We start from the raw sequence: 17,532 nt of genomic DNA, 5'->3' as shown, positions 1-17,532 counted from the left end.
GTTACATCTTCTGAGTTGAGCTCAGGTTTACCTTTATTTTCTAATCCCCCCCTTAAAGATTCTTGTATCTTATGTTTTGTTTAGGTCACATTGTGTGCTGGAACTTTTTAATTACATAGGAAATGCAACACTTAACTGAATAGCTTCATTTCACACAGTAAATATGTAGCAGCATCATATTTGTTTTGTACACATTTGAGGTACTATGGTCGTGTAAATGTGAAACATGACTATTTGCTGTCGTGTTTTCCCATTTCTTGTTTTGATTTGCGCTTCAGGACCGCCGTATAAGGGAGAGGGTGTCTCGCAGAAGTCCAAGAGAAAGAAAGAAAGAAAGAAATATACCCTGGAAAATTCCAAAACACTTACTCGCCCAGAAACAGCCTTGTGATCTTTATTTTTTCTTTAGGATAGGAGCATTACAATGGTAAAGAGATAAGTCCTTGCAGATAATTTTGAGTGTGAATTCAATACCAGAAAACAGCAGGAGTGAGAGGTATTGTGATCTCTTGTCAGTTGTCAAGGAAACTCTGCTGCCAAGACAGTGAAACAATTCTCAAGATGTCTTCCCCGATTCCTCCTCTTCTCCAGGAGCCGAGCCTGTAGCTTCCTCATCTGTCATTCGAAGTGGGAAGAAGCAAAACAAAAATAATTGTTAATTCAGATCAATAATCTATGAGTTCAATATAGATGTGTTACTTGTGTGCATAATGAAGCATAGGTCTGACCTCTCTCACATCTCGCTCCTCTGCTTCCATCTGCTCAGCGGCCGTGCCCCTGGGATTCCTGCGTCTCTCCACCATCCTCTCGATGTGGGCATGGATGTGCCGCTCCAGCTTACGGGCCGATCTGGGGGGCCACACGGGTCAAATGTCACAATTTCACACCGAAACACAGAATATTTAGACACTTAAATATGGCCAGTGGTGTTGGAGCCTTTATGTCTGTTTAAAAATGCAAACCTGTGATTGGCTGTTTTCTCCTTAGTATAGATTTATTCTATCAATGAAGACAGAGAAGTCTTGGTGTACTACCTTACTTGGTTGATCTGTGTTTAGGCATAATGTTGCCCAAGAAGAACAAAAGAAACAGAATGTTCTGTGGTGGGTGTACAGTCTCCCTTTGTCCACTAGGTGTCTCCAGCTTTCCAACATGGCAGTTCGAAGACCATGCAAAATGCCATTTGGTGGATACTTATATGGACAAAGACTGTTCTGTGTGCACCCCTATGGATCATAATGTTCTCCGTCAGTATTTAAAGTGTAAACACCAAATGTTCGAAATGTATTTCATCAGGTACACTGATGAGATGGACATTATGACTTATCCATTTCCTTCATTTAATCTGTACCCATCACAAAAGAGGTAATGGAGATAAACAGAACCATTCAAGTTTTACGGAGGGATTTTTAAACTTTAAGACGAATGATATGTTGACTGTGCAAACAAGGCTACAACTGACATTTTAGGTGAAAATGTCACTGGCATTTTGTACATTCAGTGTTCAAGCTAGGGCTGCAACTAAAGATTATATTTATTCTTGATTAATCCACTGATCATTTTCTCAATTCACTTATAAGTCACTGTTTCCCAAAGCACAAGATGAAGTCCTCAAATGTCTTGTTTTGTCAACAGCAGAGAGATATTTAGTTTACCGTCATAGAGGAGTAAAGAAACCAGAAAATATTCACATTTAAGCAGCTGGAATAAGGGGAATTTTGACTTTTTTCCTCAAACCAATCAATCACTTATCAAAAATAGTTCCCTCTGGTCACACTGACACAACAAACGTCTTGGTCATTGTTAGTTCCCATTTACCTGTTCTCTTCATACGTCTGAATCTGATAAGTAGCACTGCTGTCCTCCACACCTGGTTTTGAATCTGTTTCTGCTTCCTGTAACAGAGAGGGGAGATGTTTATTACCACATGGATCACTAGATTTTTTGTCTAGAGTGCAGCACTTGTGTACATATACGATGGCGCAGCTGCTGCGACACATCCTACAAACAGTTAAAGCTGCAACATAAAAGCCTTGTCGTGTATAATTACCGAAATAGGTTGTTTTTATTCTATTTTTCAGTGAATATTTACACTGAAGTTGAGTGAGTTCTTCAGCTAAATGCATGGAAATACAGCGGAGAGTCTAAAAACACAAAATCATCCATCTGCATTGTTTGTGCATGCATGTACAGTATATTGCTGCTGTGAGATCTCTGATGTAACACATTTGGTCTGAAGCACCCGCATGTGTTGCTGCCTTCAACAGATACTACCTGAAAAGTCACCCACCAGCATCAGAATGTTTCATCTAGTGGTAATTTTAAATGTACCATTATAGCCCTCTATATATGACAGAGGTGGTGCTCTCCTGCCCCCTGGTGGCTGGCAGGTTGACAGGTGGACATTCAGGTGATTTATTCCACACATACCTTCAGTTTTCTTTGTCTCTCCTGCTCCTTCCGTTTGTGTTCAGGGACTTTCTTCTCCTGTGTGATCCTGGCTTGTGTATGCCACTTCCTTAGAGCCTCCTGGCTTCTATGAGAGGGACAGATAACAATGCAATGTAACAGATCTAAAAAATGGTAAAAAATGATTATTCTTACATAGTGGGCATAGTTTGGTATTACCTGGCCAGAATATTCTGTGCAATTCATCCAATGCAATTAATGTTCAAAATGTAGTACAGTAGGATATTTTATTATGTTGAGCTCAACTTACTTTGTTCTCTGCTCGAGAAGAGCTTGTTTCTCTTTCAGCTCTTTCATGGCAGCTTGTCTCCTTTCTTCTGGCCTCTTCCAGTGCTGAGTGTCAAACAGGGGGAGCTCGGGAATTATGCCAGCCTTGGTGGCTGCCTTTTTTCTGACAAATAAATTGAAACAAAATGCTTTACTTTTATTGCTCTCCCGAGCCCCGAGTCCCAGCGGAGACAGCCTTGGAGATTTTTTTATCACTTCTCTCCTCTGTGGAGAATGTCATTAAAAAGTGTTTTGCTATCCCTTTCCACGGCACCGTGCCACATACTTGGCTCTCCACCACAACTCCAAACATCAGCACAAAAGTTATCTAGTGAAACAAAACTAAATTCACCTCCTCTGTTCTGCTATTACATAACCTATAACACTTTCAACTTTATTGCACAGTTTATCTGAGCAGCTGAAAAACGATATATGTCCAATAGATGTGTATGCTGCCTAAATACACAGCACAAAAAACAATGGCAGGGGCAAGTAAACAACTCGTTTTGACAGGAAAAATATTTTGGTAACACTTTATAATAACCATCATTAATAATGGTAAATTTATAGTTAATCAAACTTAGTTAATAGTTATTTTACCGTTAACAAACTATGAAATGCTTCATAAACCATTTATTAAGCAGCTGTTTATTGTGAAGTTGCAACTGATGTTTATAATACTTTGTAAATGGTTAATAAATACTGTGTACTTCTTTAATAATCATTATTAGGATGGCCAGCATAAAGTTGCAACTTATGTTTACAGACCTTTACAATTGCCTCATAAATTTAGTATTTATTAATGATGGTTATCATAAAGTTGCCGATATTTTACATGTGAAAATCACAGTTGTAACTGGCCTAAATGTTTCATTTAAAGGAATGGATTGATATTTTGGGAAATGTGCTTATTTGCTCTCTGGCAGAGAGATGAGAAAATCAATACCACTCTCATGTCTTTTTGTTAAACATGAAGCTAAAGCCAGCGGGACTCCATAAAAATGTGGTATTTCGCCTGAGGCCGGTGCCTTATGCCTCGTGTCAGTGTTGTGTGCCTGATGCATGTCTCGTCTGCTGGCATTGGGCTCGTCATCACTTGTAATTTCTGTAAAACAGAAATGTTTTTTTTTTATACTTTTGGTGATCATCTCTGCTCGTTCCCCAGTGTGAAATCCAAAGTGAAAGTTGACTTATTATTTTAATCCACCTACGGGCACCTTTTAAAGTCACTAATTAACATGTTCTCCCGCTTTAAAAACTCTATTTAAAAAACTGAAGTGCAAAACAATTTGTTGTTTCACAGGATGTTATGTGTGACTATTTCCTTGCCAGGGAAACATGTCAGGCAACTCTATCACGTAAAACTGTGTAACATTGCCATTTTAACACATTTTAAAATATAGTTTATTTAATTAAGTTATTTGTGAGTTTAAGAGGTCTGCGGAGGCAGATTTTGACAACTTTGGACAGAACCAGGCAAGCTGTTTCCTTTCCTTCCAGTCTTTACGCTAAGCTAAGTATCTCCCAGCTGTAGCTTTATTTATTTATTTTTTTTTATTTAACCTTATTTCACTGGGATAATCCCACTGAGATTAAGAATCTCTCTCAAGGGAGGCCCAGACAAGACAGCCAGCAGCATAAATACACATAGTTACAGACAGAAAACACAGGAGGACACAAAATAAAGCAAACAAGTATAGGGAACTCAAATATTAAAAACAGAAATTTGTAGGAGGCAATTGTGTAGTCAGGTGAAGGTGTCGTGAAGATTCTGCCTCTGGTTCTCTATATTCAATGCTGACATACGCAAGTGGCATCAATCCTCTCTAAGAAATAAGACCATTTCCCCAAATGTCAAGACAATTTCCTCTCACTTTATCGCTTAAAAAGTCTCTTATTTCTTACCTTCTGTTAAGAGAAGGAAAACGTGAATTTGGGTTTCTGACGCCCTGCGCTATTGAACCCAGCTCAGCTTTGTCCAGCAGGTTCATCTTGTGTTTGAGGTCCCTGAATCTCTGCAGCTCGTCCTCATCCACCGACTCTTCCTGCTCCTCTACGCTGGACCCCATCAGCTCTGACAGCTGGAGCTTCTCCACCACTGGCAACTCTACCAATGACACAGCCATGGCAGCAACAAGTTTAATGCGGGGGCAGCAAATACTGGCAGGTAGAAGCACATGATGACAACTGGTTGACTATGAAAACAGAATTCTTTTCCAAATGCAGCAAAGAAGTGCCAGCATTTACCAACAAAATTAGAATATTAAAAAAGCAGAATATGTGATTAACATGTTTTTACTCAATTAAGAAAACAAGGGGCTGAATGTAACTTTTACCCACATTAAATTAGACTGAAACTGGCTAAACACTCTTGTTACATGTTACAGCACCTATAAAAGGGCGATGACAGTGCATTATGTAAATGAATGCTATATATTCAAATCTGCTAAACTTATACTCTGAGCCAATTAAAGGAGGGGAGATTTCCCTCAGGACAGCAGAGTCCTGCCTCTGTTAATAACCTTGTAGACAGGGAGATAAATGATTTGATTGAGGGGTTTGGCTCTGCTCATTGTGCAGCAGCAGCCTCTCCTGTGGAGGGCTGTCTTGGGCTTCTCACAGTGATTACCTCCAGACAGTGCTTGGTGACAGAGAGCTCCTGTTTAGAGCCCACAGGTTATCGATCATTTTCATCCGGCTAAAAATATTACAGAGGGGAAGAGTCAGCCGAGTGGCACGCGCCGTCTCCAAGGCAACAGAAGTCACACCAGTGAAGTGGTACCAGGGCAAGGAGCTATTTTTGTGGCCAGCCGTCCTATCTCTGACTAAAAGAGCAGATGGCTGCAATGCACGTGCATACTGAACAACGCACTGCTGCATTGTTCATAGTGAAGGTGCCTTTGATTCACCTGGAGGTGTATTCCTCGTGCTAACTGGCCGCCGAGCCATAGCACGCCTGAGGTACTGCAGGATGCTCTGGAGACCCTGGTTCACAATGTCTTGTGGGGGGAAAGTGATGGGGCAGTTCCTCAGGTTCAGGCCTTTGAGGGTAATCACATTTCCTGGGGAAAATGGGAAAGTAAAGAATCTCTCTGCACAGGTTTACAGGTTACACTTTTCCATTTAGCTGATACTCCAGATTGATTTGCAGGGAGGGCATCAGTAGAGAAATCTTACATATTGTATACAGTGTATTACTAACAATTTTAGTGACAATAGCTAAGAGGAAAGTACAGCTGCAACTAATGATTATTTCTTTTTTTGCTCTATAAAATCTCAGAAAATGGGAAATAAAGTCTGTTTTGTCTACAAACCCAAAGATGTTAAGTTTGCTGTCATGCAAGAGTAAAAAAAACAGGCAATATTCAAATTTTAAAGGCTGGAATCAGAGAATTTTGACTTTTTCTCAAACTCAAAATAGTTGGTGATTAATTGAATAATTGACAACCAAACGGAGTAATCATTGCAGCACTAGAGGAAAGCAAAACATTTGTAACCGTATTTTGTATTCTTTCTGTTAATAATAGCTACTAGTTTTTCTTTGCATGTAATCTAAATCTAAATGTGCCGCCAGTGAGGCCTTTTGAAACTGACGAAACATAAAAACAACTTGCTATGAGATGAGATGTTGCTTGCTGGTAAAGGAGACTCAACTTAACTTACCAAACTCTGCTGGAAGTTCTGAGATGGGATTTCCTTCCAGCAGTAATGTTTTCAGAGACCTAAGTGAACAAAATCACATATATATTGACCAAGACATATGTTTTGTCCTAAACTGAACATGAGGAAATTGTACAAAATATGCCTGAAACATATATAATTAGAACACGACCCATACTATATTTTATGTTTTTACGTATGTAAAATGGTGTGTTTATATATAACTACACATTTTTTGCACTTGACGAATATAAGCATGTAATGGAGGCAGGATATTTTACAGTTTACAATACACTTTATTGTCCAAAATGACATCAGTGCACTGAAACTGAAACTTCTCTCGACAGTTAATCATTTTTCAAATCAGTGCATATCGGGCAACATATATGCTGATACCAAATAATCTCTGATAGGTCAATATAGAGGTATAGACGTCTATAAAGAATCTCATTTTGCCACATTTGGGAATCATGATTTTGTGTGTTCAATTTCAAAGCAAATGCTACTAAACTGAGCTCTAAAATAGAAAAAGAAAAAAACATCTTAAAAAGTTGTGAAATGGGACAAAGAAACTTGGCCCGAGAGGTTTGGAATCAATCAGCATATATTTAAAAGTGTAAGAAACGTACCTGTGAAAGCCAATTTCAGCAGGCAGTGATGCAATTTGGTTATTTCTGAGGTCCAGCCACAACAGGTTGGGCAAGCTGATGAACAATGATCCTGGGATACTAGATATCTGGTTGCCTTCAAGGTATAAATACTGAAGACAATACAGTGTACAGTTAGAATAAACAGACAATACAGACGAAAACGAAAAAATTACACTGACATAAAAAATATTCTACTGGATCCAATACTGATTTCTTGCTTGAAAACCACTGCAGCAGAAGCAGCTAGGTGGGTAGAGGTTGACAAATGTACAAAGGCATCCCAACTGACCTTTAGTGAGCTATTGTTCACAATACTATCTGTAACATGCTTCAGCTCAGTTCTACTCAGACACAAAGTCTCTGTTGAATAATATTCAGGGAGCTCCTGTGGCTCAGCTTCCCCAGGCGGCATGCAGGGGGTCTGTGGTTTGACGACACTGTTCCCAAAGACAAAGCTCAGCTGCAGGTCAGGGACATCCTCCTTCTCTGGGGAAGACATTGTGGAAGTGATGCTGAGATGTTTAGTCTACACAGACTATTGTTTGGGGCGTTCAAGGGTCTTTTTGCACAGGCATGTTTCTGGGGTGTCTGAAAATAAGAAAGTTCATGTCAGTATCACATTCAACGGACAGGTTTTTTTTTTGTCTGAACAACAAAAATCTTCTACATGAGGTTAAACTTGCCTACAAGCAAATGTTAGCTATTCATTCACTGCTGCTGCTGCTCAACAGTAGCTAAATTGGCTAACTTTAGCAAAAAGGTTCAACCACTGCGTGTTAGCTTACCTTTACTTTCAGTGAACATACTCGTAAGCTGTCAACAAGACACAAGACTTTCTCAAAATAAGAGGAAAACAATGAAAAGGATACGAATTTCTTCAACTCTAAGCTAACTTTCAGCTACCGCCTCACGAGTTTGACGTCGTAACCATGGCAACGACGTCAACACAAACTACGGCAACCGTCCACGTGCAAACAAGGCGAACTGCCCGCACAACGCATAAACCATTGACTTATTTAAATGTATGTAAAAAGCTATAGACATTTTGTAGGTGTCACATGCAAACCACTGAACAACAATCTAGATGTCAAGTCTTTGTAATGCATTTTTGTGTAACGGCAACAAACAGCGGGAGCAAAATAAATCGAGTGTGCACATTGTGTTAAATCCCTTTTCCCCCCTCAGTGATCCCGCCGGCACCACCCATCCATCTTCTAATGAGATTGTGGAATAATTCACTGAGGTTCATTTCAGCTGAAGGATGGCACCAGTGCTCTGCTGCTGGAAAGAGGCGACGCAAGCCCTCCAGTTTGTACTGAGCTACCCGGGCTTCACCTACAGAGGATGGTCCCTATGTGTTAAAATGCATGACAGTCTGTGATACAGAGCTACGTCGACTACAGTCACTGGCCAGAAACTGTCACACTACTCTCACAAGTGTCAAGTTAGTCGGAATACCAGGGGGTAGCTTCCGGTTTTCACTTTCAATGTAATGATCTGCTTGACAAAGGATTTGTGTTAAAAGTAAAAAGAACTAAGATTGAAACACACCGCCAGGATTTATGTGAGATATAAATGCTATATTAAAAAAAAGATTTGTTTATTTTGTTTGCTCCACGGCGGACTTTAATGTAAGAGCTATATAGGCTTGAGTCCGCAGTGGAAAATAGATTCTCTTGCATTTTCTTTTTGGTTTTTTTGCCAAGGATACATTTAATCATGGATAAATTAATTTTGTATTTTAAAAGCAATTAGACGTAAAGTCCTGGTCTATTGACTGAACCGGACTCCACCGCTGCTGTAGGCTAAATTGTTCAATATAATTTATTAAGTTAATTAATCTATAGCCACATAGATTATGGCCACATTAGTTCACGTACCTTGTGCCGTGTATGTATGTCACACCTACCAGTCCTGCCAACTTGAGGCGACTGCAGTGCTCGTACAATATCTCAAGCTTTTATTTTTAAGGCAAAATCGCTCGACTTCCGGTTTCGTTTCTAGCTAACCGTGTGTAACTCGACGCAGCTCCTACTCTCAGCCCCGACAAACATAAGTCTCTCGGTTTGGCTGGCAGGCTACGGAAGACAACTGAACACAACCAGTACCGAGTGATTGTATTTACCTCCAACTGAACCGAACCGAGCAGTCTTTCCTCCGAAATAACCTGCAGTCCGTCGGCGCCTGCCACATTTTGTTCTCCCGAGGTTTAGACAGACTTTAAGTCGCGGTGCTCAGACTGTCGGCAGACTGAATAACGGATAAATAAACCGAAAATAACGGACACGGTTTGGGTGAAATGTATGGTTATGAATACAGTCTTGTGAGGAGGGTGTCCAACACAGAGCTGTAGTTTCTCTTCAAGAGGCGAGGAATGCACTCTGAGCATCAATGTTTCACTGGGGCAAGTGGAAGAAGAGGATGGGAGCCAATAGTTCTTCAAAGAGACCAGTTTTCGATGAGAAGGAGGATGGTAAGTGATGGAAAAGTGAAGCGCGGGTTTCCCCCCCAAAAAGGGGAAAACCCTAGCTAAAATAACACTACTTTGGAAGTTGTAGCTTCGACTTACAGTTGTGTTTGTCGGTATTTAATCTGTAATATCTCAAAATATCAAGTTAGCACTAGCCTGTATTTTGACACAAGTTGTGCTGGTGGTACAGAAGTTGTCAAAGTTTCTACTACGAATTGAAATGTCGGCAGCAGAGCGCTGTTTAGCTCGTTGGACTTGCAAAAAAAAAAAAAAAAAAAAATGGCGTGTGTTGCCCACATTCAACAAAAGCTGTTTTTGTGTTTTCGGAGATGTTGGAGGCGTCCAGTCCAACTTCCAACTAATCTGTCTGTCACTTACATTATCCAGAGGCGTTAACACAAGATGCCAAGCACCTTAGATTTGTGTTTTCATCACGCTCAATGGCGCCCACATAGCGCACACTGACAGCATTGGACGTTTCCACTTCAAATTAGCCTCTGTCCAGATAAAACGAGTCTCTCACGAGGCAGTAAAGTAAGTGTAGCATTAGCACTCAGTCACTGTGACATATCTGCTCATACTCTGAGAAAATACGTCAATGACTGAATGGGGTCTTTGAAGTATGGACTATTTGAAGACAGTTAGTTAATTGCATAATTAAGACAAGATTAGTGTCATGCATGGAAGTAATGTTAATTCACGATCTCTTGTCACTGTATGGGGAAATAAGCCTCTTGGAAGTGCACCCAGCAAGCTCAGCACTGAATCACTGAATCTGTGTGATAGACTACAGAGAGAGCCAGTGTTGCTACAGAGCTATCATCAATGTGCCGGCCAAGTTACAGGCAAAACTTGAGTAAATGAGGTCATTTCACTGCAGGGATATGGTCATATGGCCTGTGTGTGTGTGTGCATGTGTGTGTTTAGTTCCTACTTAAAAGGATAACCCAATTAAGCTTACAGCTTTTTGTCAATGGCCTTCAAGAAAAGTGTGCAGCTCTAATTCAGATTAGTATCCAGGGGAGTGGTTATTGAAAAGAATAGGAGTGGCCCTACAGCCTTAAGTGGTCTGTTTTTGTCCTGCAGCAGTTGATCAAAGCCAAGACCCACATCGGTTGATATGTAAAGGTCGAGAGAGAGATTCTTGGTCAGACTCGATACAGTTTTGTTTCTGTAGCTGTTCTGTAGCGCAATTAAGGGAGAAACCTTGAGACTCTCAAGGCTGAGGTGGTGCGTTTCTCCACACACTGAATGTGAAGAAAGAGAGAGAGCCTCTGTCATCTTTATTATCACAAGTCAGGTTCCATACCACCTTATGCACGTGCCTTTTATGTACGACCTAGTGTTGCAACTAAATTATTATTTTCACAAATAATAAATTATTCCTTTTGTTTATATAAAGTAAAACGATGGGAAAAAAATGCCGGGAGCTCAAAGTGTTGTTTGCTCCTTTTGTCCAACCAACTGTCAGAAACCCAAAGACTCTTCATTTACAATCATAAATGACAAAGAAAAGCAACAAAACTGTACATTTAAGAAGCTGAAACCAGCAAATGTTTGACATTTCTGCTTGAAATGTTTGACATTTCTGCTTGAAATGTGACTGAAAAGATTAATTGATTATTACAATAGCTGGCAGCTAATTTTCTCTCTCTTCAGTTTCAGTTTCCATCCGCTTTGTCTGGTTGTGTAACGAACTCGGTACTTTTAAGGGTACAGCCTATGGATGCAAATTTGAAGCAATATCTTTCCTCTATGCTGGACCCCATCAGCTCTGACAGCTGGAGCTTCTCCACCACTGGCAACTCTGCCACTGACACAGTTAACAATTGATTAGCCGCTAATCAATAATAAATGAAATCTGTTGGATATTTTTTCCATTAGAAAACTGTTTTAACCACTGATCTATGTCTGATGCAAAATCAGAGTCGGCTACATAAAGAGTTACAAGAAAAGACGTAGCTTTTTTCACTGTCTTGGTTGACGTAGCATTTTTACTAGCGTTAATTAAAAGTCAGGCACTGGCTGAGTCAGAAATTTCTTACCAACATGCTGGATGGTATGCTAAAACAGTATGTGAGGTTATTAGTCTGAAACCAGTAGGGAATGAATTTCATACTATTTCTGGGAAATATTACAGGCAACAACAATACAACAGACAATGCCAGTGTTCCTTCTTTGGACCAGGCCGACTAGACACTGCAACGGTGTATTGCTGCCCTCTAATGTTTGTTATTAATTTTCCTTTTGACAGTTATTTATATTTTTTATATAGTCCAATAATGTGCTTTATCAGTTTCTATATTTTTGTCCAGGTGTCCAGGTTGAGGAAAGTGTAAACAGTAATAACAGTTTCTCCAGCTGCTTCCAGGTCTTTCAGATTCCTCCTTTGAAGCGATGCTTCAACGTTTTTTTACAACTGAAATTACATTTCTTGTCAGAGAGAGAGACAGACAGGGTAAAGTACCCAAAAAAGGTGCCGTTGGGTGCCAAATTCCAGGTAGTGGTACTGGTGTCGGTATCAGTTTAAATGAGAATTTACCCAAGCCTAACTGTGTCAAGAGTCAGTGCAGTTGCATCATGAGCGCCTTCATGCTCTTCATACTTGCCTTTGTCATATCCACTACCATGATCCATAGATTGAGGTCCACTCTGTTCTTTGATGCAAAGATGCGTTTGATGTGATTACACAATGTTGCTCTTTCAACGATGTACTCTAGAGTTTGTCGCTTAATGCAGCAGTGAAATAGTCTTCCGCTGCACACACAGTGAGCAGTAGGTACGGAGTAAAGTGGGTGGTTAGTTGTTAACATCAGTCTGATCACCTTGAGCACTTGTGAAGCGCTGATTCTGCACAGTTTAACGTCTTTGTAAAGCAGCTGCTTCTCTTTTCCCCTGTTCATCTTTCAAAGAGCTGCCGAGCGCTGATAACAGTCTGAGCAAACCACCATGGTGCACTGCATTGTGGATGCTGACTTCAACTCTCTCGCTGTCTGTCAGGTCTCTTAGAAACAGTATCTCTTGGCTTCTTGGAAAACAGCATATGGCCTACATTAGGCAGTAATATAAGAGCAGCGTTTGGCTCAAAAGGCTGCAAACATAATCAAGCGGTCAGGTTGATGTCCAAGCGTAGCTGCCAAAAGGGCTTTTTTGGCACATAGTTTGATTAGCAGAGGAAGGCTGTGGAATTGATTGAGGTGCACATCCTGTCTGTTTCTGCATTGCTTTTCTCACTGAAACTATTTGACAGCATCATCCAGGGTGAGAAATGAATAAAAGTCAGTGCTAGATAAATGGAGGTTAAGCCGTCTGTGCTGGTCTATTAGACTCTTCTGCATGTCTTTTATCATCATTCATCTGTGAAGTCTTTTCTTGTTCTCTTTGAATGCTAAATCACTGATCATAGCTTGTTCAATTTCAGATGTGCTGGACTATTTCTAGGCTCGCTTGAGTAACTTTCTGGAGCCTTTTCATCACTGTAAAGTTCGCAAGGCAACCAGCTAAGACTTAACTTAACTGTGCCTAGCCAAGAGGTAGTTCAGAACATAACCCCTGACAAATTAACAGAAATTTAGAAAAACGCCCTATCTTGCAATGGTAAAGATGGTAAAAAAAAAATTCCTGGATCTTTCCCTTCATTCGGATCTGCACCAGAACTTAATGCGGTCTATTCTGGGCCAAGACCAGAACAGACCCCATTCATTCAAGTTTCTGTTCAGTAGTCTATGGGTAATCCTGCTGACAAACCAACCAACAAATGGACAAAGGTTCAAATGTAACCTCCGTGGTGGAGGAAATAAATGGTTAATTGCAACCATAATGTCAACAACACCGTAGAATCGAATAGTTTAAAGCTTTGAAGCTTCATTAATAATTTCATAATATAATTGTTTGTTTTGTATGTCTATCTATTCTGTTTAAACCTGGTATTTTTGCACAGCTGCAGATGAAGTTTAGTCTATTTTTATCATCTCATATTATCAGTATTATACGATTTGTAGAATTACATTCCATTGGGGACTGCGTAGGATTGTTTCTGTGTGATCTAAAAATTTCCAATAACTCCTATTTTGCCCATCAAAAATAACCTTTTCACTCCTGTCAAAAGAAGCTGCTCGCACTTTTTGCTCACAAAGGGAGGCACGCACCTGTATTAAAAGGACAGTCTAACAGCACCATAAACTGCATTTATATAACCACAATAACAAAACATTGATTTTCGGCTCTAACGTTGTAGGAAATTACTTCCTTGTTACTACAAATAAAAAAAAAATCATATTCTGCGTCTGCATTCGCTTGAGGATTTTGTGCGATGGATGGATGTTTTATTTTTTTAGGGCGATGACATCAAAACATGTCGACAGACATTCAAAGCTTCATTTGAAAACCTCAATAGAAGCTTTGATTGTAAAAAACAAAACAAAACACTGGGTCCAGACCTAGTAAATGAGTTGTTATCACAGTAGGAGCCGACTGACTGAGTGTATAGGCTGTTCAGTTTAACCATTAGCCAGGCTCCAGACAAAGGAGCACTTCACTCTCTCCAATTCCTCATCCCAACTTGGAACAGCACTTGCTTGTCGTGTTTGAAAAAGGGCACTTGTTGTAAATGTGCTACAGTATTCAGGAGAAAGTGCAGATTTGACAAATGCCTGCTTTAATTGAGCTTGGGCACGGACGTTGTGTACTTGTTATTTTTTCTCCAAAGGATTTACCAAGTATTCAAAGTGTGTGCGTGATTGTGCATGTAGAAGATGCTCTTAATTGTGTTTTCTGTGTATTGTGTTGTTACACTCTTGTGTGCATTTGATCATCCTTGTTAAGCCAAAGGCAAATTTCCACTTCTGTGGACAATAAACATCTATTCTTTGTGTAGGCGTATATGTGTGTGCCTGAATGTCTGAGTGTGTGCGTAACTGCACTTCCCGTCAAGGATAAATGTATGAGGCAATGAAAGCAGATTTGGTAGAGGATAAAGATAGATGCAGAGAGAGATGGCTGATTACTTGCACTGAATACTGAGGCTCTCACTTTCTTTCATCTCTGTTACATACTCTCAATTTCTCTCACTCTCTTTATTCAACTCCACTTCATGGCTGCCTGCAGCTACTGGCCTCTTGCCACAACAGAGGGCCACCATAATTGGCCTTCGCAGTAACACAATAGGTGGGGAATACTGTCCTGGTCATATTGCAGTATCATCAGACTGTGGCCACAGTCCACATTGGTTGGTATTTCCCTTATAGCAACTTAAAACTTGTAGTAAACAAATGTGTAGAAACTGTTCCTATTCAAAATACCCACCTCTCTCTCTCTCTTTCAACATGTAATGAAGGCCTCAGTGGTTTGAGGAAAACATGTAATGTAAGTTGAAGTGACAGTTACAATGGAAGGGCTTCAAGTTTCAGTTTATGTGTATGTAAGTTTAAGTGTCAATTTAAATGTATACTCTTAGTAAAGTCAAAGTATCAGTTCAAGCTGTGAGTGCTCTTCTTTCAGGCCTTACTACCAAAAGGTACTGAAGAGCACTCGCAGCTTCTCATTCAGTTGAATTTCACGCACTGAAAGGAGCTGAAATGTCAGTAAAAGTTTGGTTGATAAAATGATCTGGAAGAGACAGGTGAAGTGGAAAACTGTAAGAATTGAATGGCTCTTTAAGCGTATAATTTGGAAGACGATGTCAGCCAGTGTCGGCTTGATTATGAGCGCTGAAAGCAATTGAAATGGTGTATTACCTGTAGGTTTTTTTTTTTTCTCAAAGATGAAGATCTGAAAATTGAAAAGCGTTAAAAGGAGTTGAAAGCTACTGAAAGCAGATGAAGTCTCAGTTAATGAATGATAAAGGAAATAACTAAAACTGTCATTTGAGAGTAAGAGGTGAAAGGAGAAAGCAGTCTGCCGTCAATAGACATGTTTCTTGCCTCATTCAGGAAATCACATGAGAGGTATACTTCACGTATTCACCTGATCATTACATTTAAAAGAGGTGTATGTTTTTATTTACCAGCTGCATAGTTTGCCACTTATGGTCATATTGACAAACTGCTGGTAAGTCATGTCTTAAAATGATTTATTACATCTGACTGACTGCACTTTCTGCTACTTTTGACAGCTTTAGCCTTTTCACAGTTTTCATTTTGGCTCGTGATAGGAGGAAACGCAGAGTTGTCACTAATGCTTACAACAGTCATATTTTAAGGGTTGATTTCTTTTTCATTTTGAAATCTTTTCCTCCACATACGATACACCACCTTATAAATGCAGTTCACAGTCCCTCTTATGTACTTTCTGTCCATCTCTCCAGTCTTGTTTGCTTCAGGTGATGACAGGCATAGCAGCTCTAGTGCCAGAGCAAAGGAGCCTTCAAAGAGATGAAAACAGCTTGATGCGGAGGTGACATCAGAGGGAAGAAAGGGCTCTCTTGCTTGTTGAGGTGTCTTTGTCTTCCTTTGCAGGGAGGAACGGATTAAGACAAGGAAAATACAATTGAAGTGTGCTCGGTTTGGTGGAGGATTGTCTGCGTGGATTCTCCCACACCTGCTGATTGTTTTGTTTTTCCTTTCTGCTGTTTGTGTCACTGCATTTGCACTTTTCAGACCCCTTGAAAAGGTCAGAGAGCTTTATTGTTGACCATAAATCCATTTGACTTTGTGTTGGGAAATGAAAGCCTGGAACTGATAAGAGTAGCATCTAATAAAGCAAACTAAACTGTTACCTGAAGGCACCCTTGCAGTGTCATAAGGTTAGTTCAATATTTGACTTTTTGGCGGTACAGTTCTTTTATGGAGAAATATACGATTGCTTTCAGCACACATTCATTTCATTCCCGCTGCTTCAATTACTGAACTAGATTCATGACAAAGGGAATAGACGCAGCACTCTCGCTTAGCCAACTCCCTTGGGAAACCTGAATGAAACTGTAAGTACATTTTCACTGTGCCCATGCTCAGTGCTCAGGCTACCTCGCAGCAAATGAGGAGGATCGGAGAGGATAAAGACTCGGATCGCAAATCACAAAGTCAACACAAGTTGCTTGACAGACTGACATAGTTTGTAATCCCATTCAATCCTCAGTGTGTGTGTGTAGTGTCTGACTGCGTGGGGAGGCCTCGGTGCAGTGTAGTGAGACAAACCCTTGGCTCCTTCGTCTAATTTAGCAGCCAGCCCAGACATTATTGCCCATCGAAACCAATTATAACCAGTTTCCAGATAAACTCAGCATCCCTGCATTGTTTCCATGTCAAGTTTTTGACTATGGTGCTTGGACCTTGGACCCTGTAGTAGGGTCTGGGGGCATGTTCCCTCAGTAGAAATAATGTCTAAGCTTTGGCTCTGCTGCCTGGTGATTAGTCCAGTCCTCACAATTTGCTCTACTACACAGCTCTGGCTATACAATGTTGGAACAAAGCCTATAAGCCATACTGTACTGTATGTTTAAGGATTCTGTTATTCTACAGATTTGTTGTTTATATTATTATTTTTATTAAATAAACAAATTGAATAAATACAAAAAACAATGTGTTGACAAAATATATTTTGCAGTTTGCCTTTTTTAATATTTTGCATTTAGGTAAACAACAATCTGTCGCTTGCAGATTTCATTAGCTGTTGCTTGCTAGATAATTAAGCTAACGTTAGCTTTATGAATATGGCGAAAATGCCATCTCTGGTTGACTTGTTAATGTGTAATTGGCTGCCATTTGAAAAGGACTGGATGAACTTGATGACCATAGATGCATGTTGTCATTTTAAAAGACTGAGGCTAATTGTGCGTTCACATGGTCACATTTCCCAAGATGGGGAGTCTTACTTACAACTTCAGCGGGTTCATGAGCTTTTAGGTCTTAATGTGAAAACAACATTGACATTATAAAGAAGTTATGTTATATTTTAGTGCTCAGATAGCTGTGGATAGCTAATTCCAATATCTGTGTGAACAGCAATGGTGACAACCTAATACCAAAATACAAATTGTGAGCAAAATAGCATTGCTGTAAGTAAAGAGTTAGTTGATCC

General features: G+C 40.0%; 2 protein-coding genes across 3 annotated transcripts in view; one reads left to right on the top strand and one right to left on the bottom strand.

Annotated features, from left to right (window-relative positions):
- Positions 1-378: 378 nt before the first annotated feature.
- LOC311270743 (leucine-rich repeat-containing protein 27-like) lies at positions 379-9,370 on the bottom strand. 2 transcript variants are annotated; one of them, XM_084375875.1, is made up of 11 exons: positions 9,172-9,370; positions 7,336-7,634; positions 7,026-7,156; positions 6,400-6,458; positions 5,646-5,798; positions 4,642-4,843; positions 2,720-2,860; positions 2,431-2,536; positions 1,819-1,895; positions 729-849; positions 379-615 (listed from the first exon to the last, which is right to left on the bottom strand). In XM_084375875.1, exons 2-11 carry the CDS (start codon positions 7,543-7,545, stop codon positions 520-522), a joined length of 1,296 nt encoding a protein of 431 aa, XP_084232001.1. In that variant the 5' UTR covers positions 7,546-7,634; positions 9,172-9,370; the 3' UTR covers positions 379-519. The 2 variants fall into 2 exon arrangements, with proteins under 2 accessions (XP_084232001.1, XP_084232000.1); XM_084375874.1 differs by lacking the exon at positions 9,172-9,370 and adding an exon at positions 7,832-7,971.
- Positions 9,371-9,428: 58 nt separating this feature from the next.
- Positions 9,429-17,532, top strand: part of stk32c (serine/threonine kinase 32C) — a 76,088-nt gene continuing 67,984 nt past the window's right edge. The window contains exon 1 of the mRNA XM_084375873.1: positions 9,429-9,519. Within this exon, the coding sequence (XP_084231999.1) occupies positions 9,438-9,519 (82 nt within the window). The 5' untranslated portion in view covers positions 9,429-9,437. The remainder of the gene's footprint in view (positions 9,520-17,532) is intronic.

The sequence above is a fragment of the Pagrus pagrus genome, assembly GCF_965226575.1.
Source record: "Pagrus pagrus genome assembly, chromosome: 15".
NCBI classification, from domain to species: Eukaryota; Metazoa; Chordata; class Actinopteri; order Spariformes; family Sparidae; genus Pagrus; species Pagrus pagrus.
This window is presented reverse-complemented; position numbering and strand designations above follow the sequence as displayed.